We start from the raw sequence: 19,037 nt of genomic DNA on the forward strand, positions 1-19,037 counted from the left end.
AAGAAAGATCTTACGAAAAAGCTATTTGTCATCCGTAACAAATTAAAGGAAAAGAGATTTGACCTCGTTCGAAGCTCCAGGTCCGCGCGCGAGTGGAGCTACAGGCCAACACAAACGGATTTAAGTTACCATTAACCCGTTTGTGTAGAATTTTATTAGTTTCCGTGAATAGGAGATGTCCATTTACATTCCTTATATATAGGAATTAGGAGAAAGGTGAGCGAAATTAGCGGTATTTGTTTATTTCTGGTGACCCATTTCAATCATAAGCTGACGCTGCTCAGTGCACGGGCGCTCAGCTGAAAACCCTTTCGAGCACGATCGCCTTTCAAACATATATCAATGATATTCCTAAATATTTACTCAATTGCGAGCCCAGGATGTACGCTGATGGCACCCGTTTGACATATACAGGTTCTAGTGTAGACAATATTCAGTTTTATCTGAATCAAGATTTAGAAAATGTTCAAAATTGGCTAAGAGCAAACAAGCTTACTCTAAATATGACGAAACCCGAGTGCATGCTCATTGGAGCGAGGCAGAGGCTTAGTGATATAACGGATTCCCCGACAATTGCTATTGATAACGTTCAAATTTTATTGGAGCAGTCACATCGATAAACTAACAAAGAAAGGCGTTTCTGGCATTGGGGCGATAAAACGCATAAGACACTTTATTCCTCAAGCTTCCTTGCATCTAACATATCAAGCTCTAACTCAGCAAAAACGCAAAATCCGTGAATGAAATGCGATGGTCAACTTTCTATTTCACCAGTTTTCACTGAAAAGACTACTCCTTTCTAACTTTTAAAATCAAAGAAAATGAGGTAAAACAAAAGGTACGTGATACCTAGGGATTAAATGTGTTGTGCCACTCAAGTGTATTAAGGCTTGACCAATCTAATTATTATGCATATTTTTATTTGAAGTAAAGCGTTTGTCCAATGTCTATGAAACTTAGCAGAAAGTTTTTTATCGGTGCTGTTATTGATTCGCCAAAATATTTTGCATCGCATTTTGGTCACGTGACCCTAAAACAACTTATAACGTTTATATCCTTTATTCAAAAATGGGGAACATTTTTATTTCAAAATTTTGAAAACGTTTGGCATTAACACGTTTAGTACAACTGTGCGTATCGAATGCCGCCTTTTAATGTGGTACTCCGTATTTACCTTTTAAGATATTTGGATGTTTATCATGTCACGTGACCTATTTTCCTCAATTGTTCATTGCTCTTAACATGTGGACATGATTAAAAGGCGGCATGACAAAGCCCTTAGAAGGGGTCATCGAATAATCAAGAAACAAGATTGATATAATGTAGCTGAATGTTCCCCATTTTTGAGTAAAAAATATAACTGTTATAAGTTGATTTCGGGTCACGTGACAAGAATGTGGTACGGGATATTTTGGAAAAGTTATAACAATACCGATAACTAACTGCCTGCCAAGTTTCATAGGTCCGGGACAAATGCCTTCCCTTCAAATAAAAATATGCATAATAATTAGGCTGGTCAAGCCTTAATACACTTGAGCAAGATACAGATTGGTCAAAACGGAAACACGGCCGCACCGGCGTACATGCGGTCAATTGGTTTCCGTTTTCGGTACTGCAAATAGGAAAAAAAAGTTAAACGACAATATAAATAAACATTTTAAAGTTTGGTGGCCTTAAAAATGAAGATTTTGTCGCAATATTTGGATCTACGTTGGCCAGACAAGATGTCCGTAAGGCTATTCCTGACCATTCATTTCTAACAGCTTTTGATAGCCACTAAACAACGCCCGTGATAGATAGATAAGTTAAATTTTGAAAATTATAAGGAAATACATGTCTCCTTGTATCTTTCAACTCCTTTTTAAGTTGAAAATTTGTCCATACATAATTAATGCACACAGTTGAGTCTTTTCAAAATCCTACATGCTGAATATTTGCGTGACTTTGAAGGAGTTCCTGCCACGTTTCTGTCGTTTTTCTTGACTTGTAACTACAATGATGTAATTTGGATGACGGTTATGATTATAAATCGGTAGTATCCACTATAACTTTCAGGAACATAGCATCATCCATAACATAGGCATGATTGTTGAACTCGGACAGAGGACAAAACATCGGGCACCCACTCGGAATGTTTGTCTCTCTTCTTGGTCTCTGGAAGGATGAACTGTTTGGATCGGGTTTAAACGAATCAATCACGTGTTCCACGTTGTTCTGATCTAGTAACATGAATGTAACCTTTTGTCTGAATGGCCAGCGGAGCAACGCGTCATATTCACCACGCATGACAGCAAAAAACAAGGAAATGTGTGTTCCCTTGCCCATACCGTCCCCATTCAAATAGATGCGCGCGCACATTTTGTATCCATAACGACCGGTGTAAAAGCAAGGGCTGTAAAGGGACACCTGTCTGCCTGAGATTGCATCCTGTCGTTTGCGCGCGAGGTCGGAAATTTTCCATATAAGGACTCCATCGTAACTAGTTACCGGCTGCTGTCTTGTTAAATCATTCAAATCACTCATCATCACGTTTCGCAAGGCCAGTGAATGACTCATGGACTCGATCTCTCTCTGAAGTCGGGTGGCTGTTCCATTGAAAGCGTCTTGTCTTTCTGCTACATTCCAAACTTGGCGCTGAAGTTGTTCGCTGATTTTATTCCCCTCAACGATCAAAAGTTCCAGATCGGCTATTTTTGCTTCTTCGTTGTTTAATTTCCGCGAAAGCTCAGTAGTTACTTCTGTGTCTTGATATGATGCACTTGAAGCGAAACTGTGCTGTCTTGTACTCTCCAAGTGTTGTATTCTCTCTTCTTGCTTTGATAATTTTGACTTCATTTCTCTATTCTCCTTTAAGACATCTTCCACTTGTTTGACAAAACGCTCCAGTTTTTTTTGCGAAGGAAACTTCGCGTCATTAGTAGTCATATGATTAGACTCTTGCATTCTAGTGCTTCCAACTATAGAGAAAAGTTGCATAACAGTTTGAAACAGAAGTGCTAGATGCCCTGCTGTATTCGTCTCTTCGTGAAGTTTTCTCTCTTGCAACTTCATCATCTACCGGGAAAAAAAAAACAGTCAAAAGAGGTAGATGAAGATCAACAAAGGTTTCAGGAAAGGTATGTGACGGTTTTCCTGCAGGTACTATTTGAGTCTCGGGCAATCCTCTGTAAATTCCAATACAAATCAACTGGGGTTGATGAATTCTTAAACTGTAGAATTAACTTTTAGTACAAACTCCGGCTCAGCTAATTAGTCTTCATTAACTTTTGAGACAGATCTCTACTGCATTCCATTTATTCCTTTATTTCACAAGTGCGATAAAATATTAGTGCCCGATCTGTATGGGTACAACGGCGAGCCGAAAGATCTCCCGATCGTATTTTATCTACGTAAAGCCACCATATTTAACGTCGATAACTAGTAACAGTAATTCATCTGATAAACCCGAAGTCGACGGTGCGCTTATTTTACTTCCCCTACTAACCCTAACCCCTCTCCATCAACAACAACAGCAAATTTTATTGACATTACTTTCCTCCCGCAAATAGCTTGTAAACTAATCGAGGCGGGGAAAACTGAGGACATATTACAAGTACAAGGTTTATCTATAGATGGACTAAATAACAGTGAAGACATTACTATACAGTAAATAGAATAAAACTAACATAAAACAAAGCAAGTGAATTAAGATTATGAGAAGAGGCTAACCTAAAGTATTAAATAGCTTAATAAGACGGGAGACTTCGACATAATCATCTTCTGACCGCAAGAAATTTAGTAATAATTCCTTTATCGTTTTACGAAAGGACGAATGACGGTTTAAGTAGTTTAATCGAATAAGAAATAGAGTTCCAAATATGGGCTCCAATTGTCGAGAAAAAGTCATACATTTTATCAATTCTAGAGAACCTAACATAAAACGAGTCGCTAGAAACAGATCTAGTTCTGTAGTTATGAATCTGACTTGTTTTAACAAACTGATTGAGTATACTAACTGGTGCTGTCTGTCTGTTGATATCATACAATAAATAATTACATCATAGCTCCGTTTTACGGGTATTTAAAGCTATACAGAACGGAACGAAGTCGAAACAAGGAATGTAAGATCCGGGAACTCAGGACTTCTTGCACCAAGGCCGCGCACTAACCGACTGTATCATCCTTGATTATCGTCATCAATTACAGCATTACTAGATGCATTGACTTGCTTTTGTTTCGGTTATGAGAAACATGGAAGTTCATCACAAAATGTCCGCTAAAAATAAACTCACCTTAGTTTCCGAACATCCGATTTGTTTCAAAGGGCAATACAATTGCATTTCCTCACAGTCACCACTCATTGGATCGATGTGGGCAGACATCTAAAAAAATTAAGGAAGTTTCCGATTGGCCTTCTATTTTTGTCTTGCCATTTCTCAACTTCAACTTCAACTTTAACTTCAACTTGATTTAGTTTACAAGTGCAACAGTTCTAAACATGTTTACTCTGTCCATACCCACAAATAGCACAAGCTAATCGATACTGGTGGTCGTTACAAGGGATGATTATGTCTTAATTCTCTACTTTCTCAAATCCCATAATACACCTCTTCTACCCCCTTCCCCCCCCCCCCCCCAATTTCTCTTGAGACATCTTCGTGTCTCAATAGAAATCGAAAACAATGATTATGCAAAATTTTGGGGGGTAGAAGAGGTGCATTTCGTGATGGGCTTTGAGAAAGTAGAGGATTGAACATCCGAAAAGATCCCACAATAAAATAATGATAAATACTTTTGTTCTTGGGCCATCGTAGTTTGATCAAAAATAAGACACAAACAGCAGTGATAAACATATTGAACTTTTTCATTTTGATAATGACTTGACGTTTCGTATGTGCTCTACATACATTTTCAAAAGTAACCGTTGAAATTTAAAACAGCTATTTATATATAACAAATCGGATGAGGGGACTGGAACCTAGATTAAGCAAATACTTAACAGTAAAATATATAATAATAATTATAATAATAATAAAAACAGAAAAGATTAATAAAGCATCAGCTTTTCACTTCCGACGTTGACGTTGAAAGCTGGCTCAAGTTCTTGAATAAAGAAGGTCTCTTTTATTTTACAATGATAGTCAGTTTTGCCCTTCGCTAAAATATCAAAATGATCCCACTTGATGTTATGTCCAGTGGCCTTGACGTGGTCAGCAATGGCTGAAGTATTGTCATTTTTAGCTAGGGCCTTAAAATGTTCGGTTTTTCTATCGTGAAGCCGCCGTTTAGTTTTACCGATGTAAAAATCATTACAATCCCAACAATTTGCTCTGTAAATAACTCTGGATTGTTGTGAACGATTAATACGGTCCTTGTAAGGAAAGAAAGATTTTATACATCGAGTGCTCTGAAAAACAATCTTAAGGTTAACACAAGAGTAGAATTTGTACACACAAGATTTCAGGCGTTTAGCGACTTGGTTGCTTTGCAAACCTAAGTAGGGAAGTAGGATAACAATATCTTTCTTAGGAACTGTAGACACTGGATCGCTATGCTCATATCAACGATGTTTTGAACAAAAACAGACAACATCAGCATAGCGATCCAGTGTCTACAGTTCCTAAGAAAGATATTGTTATCCTACTTCCCTACTTAGGTTTGCAAAGCAACCAAGTCGCTAAACGCCTGAAATCTTGTGTGTACAAATTCTACTCTTGTGTTAACCTTAAGATTGTTTTTCAGAGCACTCGATGTATAAAATCTTTCTTTCCTTACAAGGACCGTATTAATCGTTCACAACAATCCAGAGTTATTTACAGAGCAAATTGTTGGGATTGTAATGATTTTTACATCGGTAAAACTAAACGGCGGCTTCACGATAGAAAAACCGAACATTTTAAGGCCCTAGCTAAAAATGACAATACTTCAGCCATTGCTGACCACGTCAAGGCCACTGGACATAACATCAAGTGGGATCATTTTGATATTTTAGCGAAGGGCAAAACTGACTATCATTGTAAAATAAAAGAGACCTTCTTTATTCAAGAACTTGAGCCAGCTTTCAACGTCAACGTCGGAAGTGAAAAGCTGATGCTTTATTAATCTTTTCTGTTTTTATTATTATTATAATTATTATTATTATATATTTTACTGTTAAGTATTTGCTTAATCTAGGTTCCAGTCCCCTCATCCGATTTGTTATATATAAATAGCTGTTTTAAATTTCAACGGTTACTTTTGAAAATGTATGTAGAGCACATACGAAACGTCAAGTCATTATCAAAATGAAAAAGTTCAATATGTTTATCACTGCTGTTTGTGTCTTATTTTTGATCAAAATAATGATAATTATACTAATAATAATAAACAGAAAATTAAAAAAAAAATTAAAGAAAGATAGGAAAATTGGGGAGAGCAGTTAAATCTAAAATTTACTCATTTCCTTGACAATCAGTTTAGGTTCTAAATATCGATCTTCTTTCTCCGAAATTAATGAGCATATTGTGTAACTGTTTTTTTTTTTTTTAATTACATCGCCGTTAGTCTGATCGTCGCACGGTATGGCACACACGTGCACCTGGGCTGCCTGTGATATAGGCACGAAAATTTTGTATCATCAAGTGAGTCGCTAAAAGTAAGTTGACCACTGTGAGGAGAAAGGAAAGCTGACATTTCTAGCGCTAGCCTTTTGTCAGAGCGATTTTGTTTCAAACACCCACGGACAAAGCACAGTTTCATTAGAAACTAACTCCATTAGCTTAAAACTGTTTAAAAAAAAAGGCTCATAATTGAAATTTGAGTGTGTTTTTTTTCTTACCTGAACACGTGGTATACCTTCCTTGTGGCATTCTGGGCAAGTAATTGGTACCGACGGACATTCAGTATCCTGATGTTCCTACATAAATTGGAAAATTAGTAAAGACGTCCGCTATGCTAGTGGTTTTTAATGGCGTAAATTGATTCACGTAAACGGTTTCAGTATCGAGGAGTTAAATCAGTGAGGAGTCATACTAGTGCAGAATTGGTTTCAACTTAGCAGTCATACAACACACCAGTGCACTGAATAAGATCGTGGTAAGCGTTGTCCTGAAAATAAATGTTGTTGAGGACAATGAAGGACCAACAGCCCTTCTGGCTTCTACATCACGGGCGTCAAATCTTCTTTAATAGGGGATAATGTTACCTTATATCAAATCACTTGCAAAGAGGTAACAAGGTAATGTGTATAGCTAGCACTGTTCAATAAATCACACACCGAGATTCCTGACCAAAATTGTCCATCTCGTAGTTTATTCCTAATCATCGAGGGAGAGATAATTAAAGGAGAATGCCTCACTTGTTTAAAAAATAAATAGCACCTTGTTCGGGACAACTAATGTCTAATTTGTCTGCAGCAATGCAAGAAGAAGACAATCATAAGTTGTTTGGTTACCTTCATAGCTGCATAGACCACTGGAGATTCGCAATAATCACATTTTTCCATCCTATACTGACACACCGTCTCAAGATGTTCTGCTAAATTTGTTCTAGTAACCAGTTGACCGCATTCTTGGTGTACGCAGGGTACAGGGACAAATTTACATTCCGGATAATGAGCCTGCCAGAAAAGTAATGTGGTTAATAAAAAACATGTTACGACAATGCACGAGAAATGTTAAAGCGAGCGAAAGGTTTTGACTTAACAGCGGCTAAAGACGTCATTTGCGACTAATTTGCTTTACTAAACAAGAGAGGGTTGTTCAGAGATCGACCCCGAAACGCCTGCTCAAATTCGCAAGATACACCAACAATTCCACTTTATCTTTGAGCGCAAATTTTCTATTCCAGTTTTGGCAAAACGGAGATGGTCCTGTGGGCAGGCGATCAGCGCTAACAGAGGCCTCCTTAAATAAGCTATTCTTACCTCTCGTTTTCGAAGCTCTCCTTCCCATTGGCAACCCTGTTCATGATTTTCGCAGTGAACCAGGAGTGACTGAATCTCACGCTCTACAAATCGGTCCAAAAACACCTAAAATACAAATAAACAGGCCCAATAAGCGCACAGTTTGTGTTGGAATCTTGTCAAAGGTTATCACCGCATATAATCCAACTGGTTTAACCATTTTTTCTCTCACGTCGAAAAAGAAGATAAGATATAAAAGATACAAAAGCAACTGAGTGCGGGGATCACTGATCTTCCTTTCTTCAAAATAGATTCGTAAGAGTGAGGTGTCCAAAGCAGCAAAATTTCTCATTGGACACATAAAAAATTGTTTTTTTAAACGAGTAATGCACTCTGTAAAATTAAAGTTTAACGAACCTGTTCTTTTAAAATGACTGATCCATCAATAACACATTTTCCAACTTCATCGCTGAAATCACATAAATATGGGAGAAATAATGACAAGCTTAGAACTTCAGTTACTTCGATATATATTAAAATATATCATAAGCCAAAAAATGAGCGCGGGATTTGCCTGTTCCATGTGTACCGCACTGTACCTCTCCTGTCTTGCATGCTGCTTCTTTTTGGACGCTTCCGTAGGTCCAGACATTCAAGTTCAACACTTTCAAACTGTAGTATTTAGAAGAATTGAATCTATCAAACTGTTTCACGTAACGGCAAAGTTATGGTACCACATGACACATCGATAATTGCTTAACAAGGTGCTCTCATTGACATGACGTAATAGATTACCTTGGCAACAAAAGAGGCAACTGAAAAAACCCTATACTTTATTAAACGCTTATACAGTATCTCAAACGAAGTCCGTGAATCCTAATTTTTATTACTGGAAAGTAATATACACACTGATCATGAGATAAAATTCTCTGCAAAGTTTAAAAAAAGTTATCTGGAGCAGATTCAGAGCAATTATAAGATGGTTCCGAATCTGTTCCAGAGATTTTTTTTTTTTGAAACTTTGCAGAGAGTTTACCTTGCTGATCACTTTCCAGCAATAAAAAATGGGGGTCACCGAGTTCGTCGTTGAGCGTTCAAAGACAAAGTAAAGAACGTTTTTAAATGGTTCTTTAGTTACCATGGGAAACTATTACGTCACATCGATGAGTGCATCTTGTTAAGAAATTATTGGTGTTGCATTTGGTACCATAAGGTCGTCGTTGCGTTAAACAGATGTACAGAGTCAATTTAACACTTATTTGAAGACATACGCCGTTTGTGGTATGACTTGGTATGCCCAAACCGAAAAATGCCACCCATCGTCCTCCTTTGCAGCCCTTCTTAGTGTCGGTCACATCTTTTCATTCCGCACATTGACGAAGCAAAAGGTGTCAGTCAGAATGACTTACCAAGGAAAAAAACAGCTTGGGCAACAGCTTTAACAAACATTTGAACAAACTTCGTGGTTCATTTTGAATGAGTTTAGAAAGTCATTTTGACATTGATTTCTTTTACCCGCAGGACCCCTTGACTCCAACTTTATAAAAAACGGTGACATACCCATCATCATAAAACCTGACAGGGCCTTGTTGCCTGAAGTGAATATTTGGCGTTGGGATCCTTACCTCAGTATCATATCCACGCAAGTTTTGCAGTATCTGTGACCGCATGCAATGGCCTGCACAGCTTCTTTCAAAATTCCTGCACATTTAGGGCACAAATTCCTTTCGTCGATACTTAAGCGATCCACTGGAGCCAAATTGTATCCAGGCATGGTCAGAAAACTATTTAAACGAACAAAAACAAGTAGCAACAGATTCGGTAAAATATCACAGTCATTGCAAAGCTGTCTTTGGATAAGTAAACTAAGCCTTGTCAGCAATTTTCTTAATCGTGAAGGAATTATGTAACAATATCCCTTATGCGAGATGACGTCCCTCATTTCACCAGGTGATGTGAATAATTTTGCGCAAACAAGGCTTGGTGGTGAATTTTCGAGCATATGACGTAATCATGCATAAGCTCTATCAAGAAGGTATAAAAATTGCAGACTCAATAAAATGTCACCAGCTGCAAAATAACATTACGTTTAAATGTTATGCTATAATAATTTGCAGGTTAATTATCCTTAGGTGGAAACAATGGATTTATAAAGTATACACGTTTCTAAATATAATTATTGCTACGTTAACACTATTCTAAAAGAAACAATTAACCGGAAAGATGACGAAATTTTAATTGACGCATTAACAGATTAAGCGCTGACGTAAGTTAATCAGTATCATGCCACGTGACAAAATTTGAAGGATTTGAAAACTGAGTTGGGTAAAAAAGTGAACGATATTTTTAGCAATATTTACGACTAATTGCAACAGGTGATAACTTGAATCGAATTAGCGATAGAATCCGCATTTCTCTTTTTCCTACTTTCCCAACCGCGAGAAAACCGCGGTAAATCAGCCATCGCCGAAAAATGTTTTTTTTCTCAAAAAATATTTAAAGTTAGGGGGAAAAAATACATCATTTTAAAGCTAAGAAAATAAGCTTTCCAACAGCGTATAACTTATTTACAGACAACTGAAAAGTTTTATAAAAGCGAAAGTTGAACGAAAAAATTTAAGAAAAATAACACAAAAAAAAGTTTTCCAGGCTACACACAGGCTCCCCAAGCTGAAAATACGTGGTGTATGCGACAGCTTGCGTATATAGAGAATTGTATGGGAAAATCACCGATCGTAAAAAAATTGTGCAAATAACTATCTCATTTGAAATAAAGTTTTCCTACCTCAAATGTGTGACGAACTTATTTACACAATTTTTTTACGATCGGTGATTTTCCCATACAATTCTCTATATACACAAGCTGTCGCATACACCACGTATTTTCAACTTGGGGAGCCTGTGGGCTACAATGTAAATTTGGTCATTTTAGCGTTGATTACGAATTTTTGGAAACATTAGAAACGCGATAAAAACAATGTGAGCTCATTAACTTCGCTTGTGTGGCATGTGGCAAAGGAGGTGAGAACTTCTTACTGGGTTGCCGTATAGCAATCCCAGTCTAAAATTGTCTGGCATTTGTTCGGTGTTTTTTTTTTTTCTTCTGTGTCGGTAAAAGTCTTGCCTGTCACTCCCCTGGTAAGTGGTATCTTTGTGCATTGAGCCTTCTGCGTGTATTTTCTTATTTTCTGCGTAGATTTCTCTGGTGGACACAGTAGAATCATTAACTTAGCCTGCAATGGCGTCGAACGTCATGTAACGCGAATGGCGTTTTAGTGGATCCTTAAACAAAATATACCCTTAAGGAGCTCAATAATGGAAAGTCAGTTGGATAAACTAGGCAGGCGGTGAAAATCAACACCTGGAATCTCAAAAGCGACGAGTAATGGACTTCGACAACAATCTGTCGCCCGTCGAGCAGAAATCAAAGTGAGCTGCATTTCTAAAATAATATTTACCAAGTGTGCTGTTATGTAGAACACTGAAACCAAATGGAAAATTCTCTGGTAACTTATGGGTTCAACAAAGACAGAGAACGAATCAAACACCTTAAGTGGATCTGTGATCAACTCTGCACAGTCTTCAGGTAAAAAAAAATTGGAAATGTGACAGCCAAGAATTATTTGAAAGAAAGCTTGTCGTCTATTTTGTGCTTCATTATTCAAGAAAAAGGTTCTTCATGGAAACGGTTTGATCCTGAAATTTTAGTTTGTTGTAATATTGCGCATATTTGGCACGATTGAGTTTTTTCTCTTCACGCACCCAATAATAGCAAATATGTTGTTTGTTTCAAACAATTGTTCGCTTGAAAAGGTGGCCTTTATGAATTCATCATGTTTTATGATATGTGTGCTGGATAGTTTTTATGGCAATAGTAAAGCATTTTCTTGTTATTCAAGGAAAAGGTACTCAGGAAAGGGTTTCAACCTGAAGTAATTTGGTAATTTGGTAATTTGACGCACGCAAGTAATTGGTATTTGTGCTTTAAAAAATTGTCAAGAAAAGTGTCCAGAAATCTTTCGTTGTATAGTTTTATTGCATCAATCGCTACATTTTTGAAAGCATAAAATATGTTCCTTACTTGTTAACCTCATTTTCTCTCGCCCTTACCGGTACGAGTTTCAAAAACGAAATCTAAGACGACATTTGGCGAAAAACCAACTCCTCGTGGTTAATGAGACAGGTGAGGTGGGTCGTCCTAGGTTTTAATGTTTCAGATCAAGGTGTCTCTGCTAATATTAAACCAGTATTCGGTATATTATAGGCTTTAATATTTCTACTTTGCCGATTTTTCGAAGTAATTGGTATTTGTGGCTTCAAAAATTGTCAAGAAAAGTATCCAGAAATCTTTCGTTGTATAGTTTTACTGCATCAATCGCTTCATTTTTGAAAGCATAAAATGTGTTCCTTACTTGTTAACATCATTTTCTCGCGCGCTTACCGGTACGAGTTTCATTCCGGTACGATTTTATCCCTGTTCTCACTTAGCGCTCTGTATTTGTTTACATGATACGGGTATGATAGTTCCTTACGCCAATTCAAAAGCAAACAAACCTAACACACTAGAAGACTAGAAAGACTAGAAATGGAATATCCTACACCGGCCTTTTTTCTGGCGATCAAGTAAGGGAGAGGAAAAGTAGTTAGTGTTATGTTATAGGGTTTGGTACAGTATAGTGCCCCTTTAATAGAAGTTTCCCTCTTTTATATTTAAAAGATGATCCGCCTTCACAACATATGGAGTCGTCAATCGAAGACCCGGCCCCTGGCGAAGTCATCGCAGAAATTCAGCCCGTAACCTTCCAGATAGTCGAGAGCGGGACGAAAAGAAGGAAGACCAGCCTGACTGACAGTCTTGGCTTCAGCTACAACGTTCATTCCCGACGACCATATGCGACATACTGGCAATGTACGGTTCGTCCGAAAAGGAATCCCTGCAAGGCGACAGTGACAGAACGAGACGGGGTTTTCAGGCCTGGCCAGCATAATCACAACCACATAGTGGAGGTGGGGGCAGCAACTGCAGCCAAGATAGTCTCCAGGGTGAAGAGTAAGGCGTTGGAGGAGAAGTTCAAGTCAGCGTCAGCAATAGTGGATGAAGTAACTATACACTCATTTTTAAGCATAGCGTAGCGAAAGAGACTCGGAGGACATTTAGAGAACTCAGCGATGAAAATGTTTTTTAAAAAAATACCGAGGCTGAAATTTGAGAAAATTTAAGAAGTTGTAATTGAAATTTGTAGACGACGTTTCAACGTTTGGCTAACGTCATTATCAAGTCAAAAAAGTGAAAGATAAAAAATGTTTAAATACTAAAACGACAATAGGTGATGAAATGTTCTTAAACAAAGAGCTTTCCGTGAATGGAATCAGTCTGCGTGGAATCTGCGTGTTGAGACTAGAATTGCTGCTTGATGAAAAGCGTCTCATAGACGAGACAGTCAAACTTTTTTTTAGGTCATGTTAGATGAACTGACTGCTGCACCTTGTCCAGCCCTCCCTAAGCCTGCACATGTGGCTAGAGCTGCCAACCGACTCCGACAGAAACTCAGACCCGAGCAACCAAAAGATCTGGATTTCGAACTGGTCGAGGAATGTCTCCCTCCCGGTTTCTTCCAAGCCGACCTGACAGTTAAGCAGAGAAGGCATCTGATCTTCGCCAGACAGGAGCAGCTAAATACCCTGGCCACGGCTAAATCCTAGTACGTGGACGGAACCTTCAAGCTTACAGCCGTCACCATCAGGCTTGTGTCCGATGAAAAACTGAAGCGGGTCCAGCGGAAGTATCGAAGCCTGCAGGCGAGGCTATTCGACAGCTGGGAGAAGTACGAAAGGAAAGAGAAGACCGCCGCACAGTTGCTGAAAACGTGCTCACATCTCAACGGCCCCACTCGTGGAAACTGAAGAAGTCAGTAAAAATCACAACCAAAAAACGTCTCCTTTAGGAGCCACCAAGTTTGCAAAAGAATATGACCAGCAATAAACTATCAATAAAGAAACCTAATAAAATTTGAGGGGGGATTGGGGCGTGTTGAAAGGTTCAATAACAAATATGGCGGTTCACATCAACAATCCCTCTCATGAAGTGAATTGCAAGTTATCTAATTGACAATTATTTTCAACGAAAAAGGTGTTTTTGGACGTTGACCAACTGACATACAAGAGTTGGCGAACTGACATTAGAGGTTGGCGAACCGACTTCATACGTTGGCGAACAGGTCGTTGGCGAACTGACACGTTCATCCAATGAACCACAAATCCTTTTCTTTATCCTTTCCGAAGCCTGTAGTGTAATTTTTTGGCTGAAAAACTTTGGTAAAACCGCTCCGCGATCAGTTGAAAATTTCGCCTTCCCATCGGCTCAAATTGCCTGACTCGCAAAGTCCGTTATGTAGGCGTCATGAAAGCTAGAAAGCCGAGATTTTCAGGGAAACTGGGGCTATATCTCCACATTTCAGCGCGATCGGTGAAAATGGCGGCGAACTACGAATCTTACACGATTGAATCATGAGTGTGCGATTTCCAAAGAGGACTAGGAAAAAGAATAATTAACACCTGGCAAAAAAATAAATAACCCTCTAAAGGAACACTATAATTTATGTCTGATTAATACGCTCTCCAAGAACAAGTCACCTTCTTTTAACTTATACGATATAAGCCTATTTATTTGTTTTTAACCAAAGGACCATTTGCACACTTTAAATAATTGCCGACAATAAATAGCAGCTTTGAGCACTTGCAGGTACTAAAACTTATGGTTACTCGGTCGATTTATCCCAACGAACTTCCTAGGTAATTTTGTAATTTATGCACATGTAAATTACTGAACTAGTATTATACAGTAGTCGTAGATAAAACGCGTCACAGGAGGCACAGGTAACGACGAAACGATAATTGGTGCAGAGGAAATTTTTCTTTATGGTTCATATAGTATCAAATTATTTACTGAGCTTTTTTTTTTGCATTTCATGGTTAAATAAGCATGTTTTTTGAAACTCACACGATATCAGTTATTTTTGCCTTCGGCTCTTCGCCTCATTTTTATCAACAAAGGTCCTACAGCCGTCTTGACATTACGGTGTATACATCTCTCGTGAACAGAGCTAAGTTAAACGCAATCTGTCATGGTTGATCATGATAATAAATCTGTCTGACCTTGTCTACGCTGTCAAAGAAACGATATCAATTGGATCTTATGCGTGAGTTGAAAAAAAAGTTTCGTTTGGAGTTCACTCACTTCGCTATTGATGGCCCGTTCAGAAAACGCCTTGCTTGAGAAATCCCATCCGCAAAATAAGAGGAAATCGAATGATATGACATTGTTATAGTCGATCAATTCGCTTCCTTTATCTTTTTAGAAAGTTTTTAATTCCGGTTCAGAAGGGAAGGCTCATCATAGCCTAAATCATGCGCTATTTTTTTCTCTCATTCAGTATGCGTAGAACACTCGCATACTGCTGGCTGCGCGTGAGTCAAATGATTGAACATGAGAAAATGTTGATACTTTCGTGCAATTTTGAGTAGTTTTTAAGCAATATTCCAAAGACGAGAATGGTAGGACTAGGATTATGGATTAGGGTACAACGGTGCTCAGTCCAAAGATTACATTAGAATAGCGAATAATCAAAATAATTCCCCCAGGAAAATTGATTAAAAATGTTACGACAACCGATAGGTTCTGTTCTGGAAGCTAATTTTGCTTAGGTATTATAACTGAATGTTGCTGCCATATTTTACCAGCTGTAAATTAAAGAAATTGGATAGACATCAAGGTCCTTATACATAAACACTCACCTGAGGAAATCTGAGATCTTTGTAGAACAGTTTGAAATGAATTAAACTTTTTTCGAAGAGCTGTTGTTTGCCAACTGTGGTTTCCCTAGCTGGGCCGAAATATTTCATTTCTTCTATCGTGTGGGCGCTAGGCGATGATCTCATTGCGTTTGAATTTCGCTGATATGGAAATAAACGTGGATTTTGCCAGTCATATAGGCCGCAAAGAACATTTAGAGCTGCTCAAGACTGATGGAGGGCCCTTTTTAAGTAATAAATTGTTTCGGAAGCCATTCCAGTGAATTGCCTGATGTGAGAAACTACCGAAGAAAAAAATATTCTTATGAAGACGTCATTGTTGTCAGGCAGTCACGCAGATCCTACGTCATATTTTCTGCATTTGCTGTCATGCTTGTCATCGTGATGTTAATTTGTGCAACTAGTTATTTTAAAAATTAGCGATGATACTTAACGGATCACCTGAGAGCCAACTAATTAGAATTTGTCATTTATGAGTTCACTGAACAGCGCGGCAAAAGAGAAACGGAATTTGAGCTGACGTCATAAAAATTAACTCGTTTGCTCAACTTTTGGTTTCTTTGCTGGAATGATGGACTGCAAAACAGTCGTATTTTTTGCGAACGCAAGCGACACGGTAAAATAATATTCAAACGAAAGGTCTGGAGCGAGTGTAGAAACGGCGAGGGAGAATGGGGAGAGACGCGAAAAAATACGACTGTCCGCTATGCATATATTAAATTCGTTCAAAATTACCCGTTCTTCCAGCAACGGGAAATTCCCATTGGTTTAATTCTGACGCAGCCTGTCATCAAATGTCAATCACACCTCATCAAAAAGATATAGACGCCGTATCAGTTTCACAGTAAAACAGTAACCTCGCGGGAAAATGGACGACGTGGACTTGGTATGAAGAATGCTCGCCTCTCAATGAGCAGTGTTCTCCACAAGTCACAAGTTTTAATATTTTTAGGTTTATTTAACACAATCTCGCTTGATACAGTCTAGTGTTCTCAATCACTGTCAAAAATCCCACGTTATCGAAATATTATAAATTTAAATTCATGCCTATATGATCACCTCGGAATTTCCGGTGTCTGTCACGTTCTCTACTTGATCTGTTCTTCATAATACCCTAAAGATTTAGGAAACGAAACCGACAATTACTTAAGTTCACGCTTGCTGTATTGGTACACGCGAAGCCTTTTTGTTCTGTGAACAAAGCAGGGATTTGCTCATTCGCTTCAATCGCAAAACCTCCTGCTCTCCATTTGTGGCGTCGTCGTCAGCAGTCATGGTTAAAACTGGATTTGGCTTATTTAATTTATCTTTAATTTGTGAAAGCATGGCGGCACAATTCCTCACCTTCGTCCCACACGGCGAGCAGACTCTTGAACTTGAAAGCGAGTTCTCAGGGGCACCCAACGAGAATATAGTTCAAAACCACTTAAACACGGCATTGTTAAACGTATTTTAGTATTTAAACGTTAGATGTAGGCACATTTTTATCCCCTAGAAATATTTTCATCTGTTCGGATTTCCTAGCTGAAAGTCTAGTGATCCGAAAATTATAGGGATCAAAACTTACCTTTTCGAAAATTTCAGCCAGGAAAAGGCTCCCGAAAATTCTAGGTGGCCTTTTTTAGGGTAAATATCCGTTTAAAATGGGTAATTATACCATTTTGTAGATGTTCGAAAATCCTAGGAGAGGCAGGCAAGCAAGAAATTTTACAACAGATGTTCCGAAAATTCTAGTTCTCAAATCGTCTTCCGAACAGATATTTTCCCAAAAATAGCCGTTGGGTGCCCCTGAGTTCTTTTCTCAAGGTGAAGAGACAGCTCGACTCGGAATATCTCAGCCAACATTAGCAAAGTCTTTCCATTTCTCTGTGGCGCGGTAAAGATGTTTTCGGTTGTTATCCATCCAGGCTTAACTGAATTTCCAAACTGCGTTTTAAAACAACAACTGCACAATCTGCAATTGTCAGGCGCTGTCGCTTCTTTTGGTTTTCTTCCTCTACGCGAGGCGGGTTTTTTCGGTGTTGTTTGACTCATTGAACAGATTTCTCTTTAAAAAGGACACATCCTACATTGTCTACAGAAAAAAACAAACGCCTGTCCTTTCCAAAACTCCACTGAATCGAACGTACGAAACTTCGCGCCTTCTGAATAGCGAAGAGAAAACGTCTGAACATGACAACACAACTAATTTCCCGCGAAAAAAAGGCATACACTGTATCAAATTTAAGATGTGGTCGGAGCTGTCAAACAATTTCTGACACCTTAGTGACATTATTCGAACCCCTACTTAGAACAAATTCGTTGTATCAAAAGCAGACAGTCGGTTTCTCGCCGCTTCACACGCGAGGATCACGCTTACGGCGCTTCGCGCCTTCCGAAAATAGAAGAAAACGACTGTTTTGCAGTCTACTGGAATGAAGGTTCATGACTAAAACATCACACGAGTACATACGGGTAACATACCAGTAACATACGAGTAACATACGGATACATACGACTAACATACGGATACATACGAATACATACGAGTAATAGGAATGTTTTTCTCATAAAGGAAGCTGTAATTATAAGCCTTGCAGGCATTTTTCACGCCAGCAAACACGTACCTGGCTCAGTTTGAGGGGGGAGGGAGGGGATGTTGATCGACCCCCCAAGGCTTTCGTTAAATTTAGTCGCAGTAAAATAAATTCACACGGAGTGCAAAACCCTTAGCTTTCGCTACAAGATGACAATATATTTTGGATGTCGCTGATGTCGTACGACGTCATCAGATCCGCCATCTTGATTTCACTATTTCAGCTTAAGTTGCCTATGATAAATCAGTGCAAAAAATCAGTGCAAAATCAAGCCAGAAAGCTTAAAGAGGGTAAAAGATTATGACAGACCTGCTCTGACTTCCTTACGTGTCTTAAATGTAAACTGGCCTGACAGTCATAATCAACTACGAGAGCAACATCCAAAATATATTGTCATCTTGTTGCGCAAGCTAAGGCGGCGAAATACGAGATACAAAAACCCTCAACTTGGCGCGCAACATTATTTCGTTGCAAGTTTGGGTCGATTTCTCCCGTTTTTCACCTTGCATGATCAACTTGTCGCGCAACAAAAACATTTGTTGCGGGTTGAAGAAAGTTGTTGCGAAAAGTAGAGCGCGGATCTACTCTGAGCAACAAATTTTGGCTTTGTTGCTCGTTTTTCATCAAGCTCACAACTTGTCGCGCAACAAATGTGCTCTTGTACTAGCAAATCAACAACTCAACGCCCTGCATTTCTTCAACCCGCAACAAATGTTTTTCTTGCGGGTCAAGTTGATCACGCAAAGTGAAAAACGCGAAACATCGACCAGAACTTGCGACTAAACAAT

The 19,037-nt window shown here is 38.6% G+C and overlaps 1 protein-coding gene and 1 long non-coding RNA gene across 3 annotated transcripts in view; one reads left to right on the forward strand and one right to left on the reverse strand.

Moving 5' to 3' along the window:
- Positions 1-202: 202 nt before the first annotated feature.
- LOC137986356 (TNF receptor-associated factor 2-like) overlaps positions 203-19,037 on the reverse strand; it is a 20,264-nt gene continuing 1,429 nt past the window's right edge. The window contains exons 1-8 of one of the 2 annotated variants that reach the window (XM_068833512.1): positions 15,656-15,958; positions 9,487-9,645; positions 8,279-8,330; positions 7,883-7,987; positions 7,412-7,576; positions 6,797-6,874; positions 4,272-4,361; positions 203-3,054 (exon numbers count right to left, since the gene is read on the reverse strand). In XM_068833512.1, the coding sequence (XP_068689613.1) occupies positions 2,023-3,054; positions 4,272-4,361; positions 6,797-6,874; positions 7,412-7,576; positions 7,883-7,987; positions 8,279-8,330; positions 9,487-9,635 (1,671 nt within the window). In that variant the 5' untranslated portion in view covers positions 9,636-9,645; positions 15,656-15,958 and the 3' untranslated portion in view covers positions 203-2,022. Of the gene's footprint in view, positions 3,055-4,271; positions 4,362-6,796; positions 6,875-7,411; positions 7,577-7,882; positions 7,988-8,278; positions 8,331-9,486; positions 9,646-15,655; positions 15,959-19,037 lie in introns of those variants that run through there. The other variant, XM_068833513.1, reaches the window with a different exon arrangement.
- Positions 10,818-14,125, forward strand: LOC137986413 (uncharacterized). The gene is made up of 3 exons (XR_011119792.1): positions 10,818-11,290; positions 12,579-12,961; positions 13,319-14,125. It is a non-coding gene; the product is annotated as an uncharacterized lncRNA (long non-coding RNA).

This window comes from Montipora foliosa, chromosome 2 (genome assembly GCF_036669935.1).
Source record: "Montipora foliosa isolate CH-2021 chromosome 2, ASM3666993v2, whole genome shotgun sequence".
Taxonomy (NCBI): Eukaryota; Metazoa; Cnidaria; class Anthozoa; order Scleractinia; family Acroporidae; genus Montipora; species Montipora foliosa.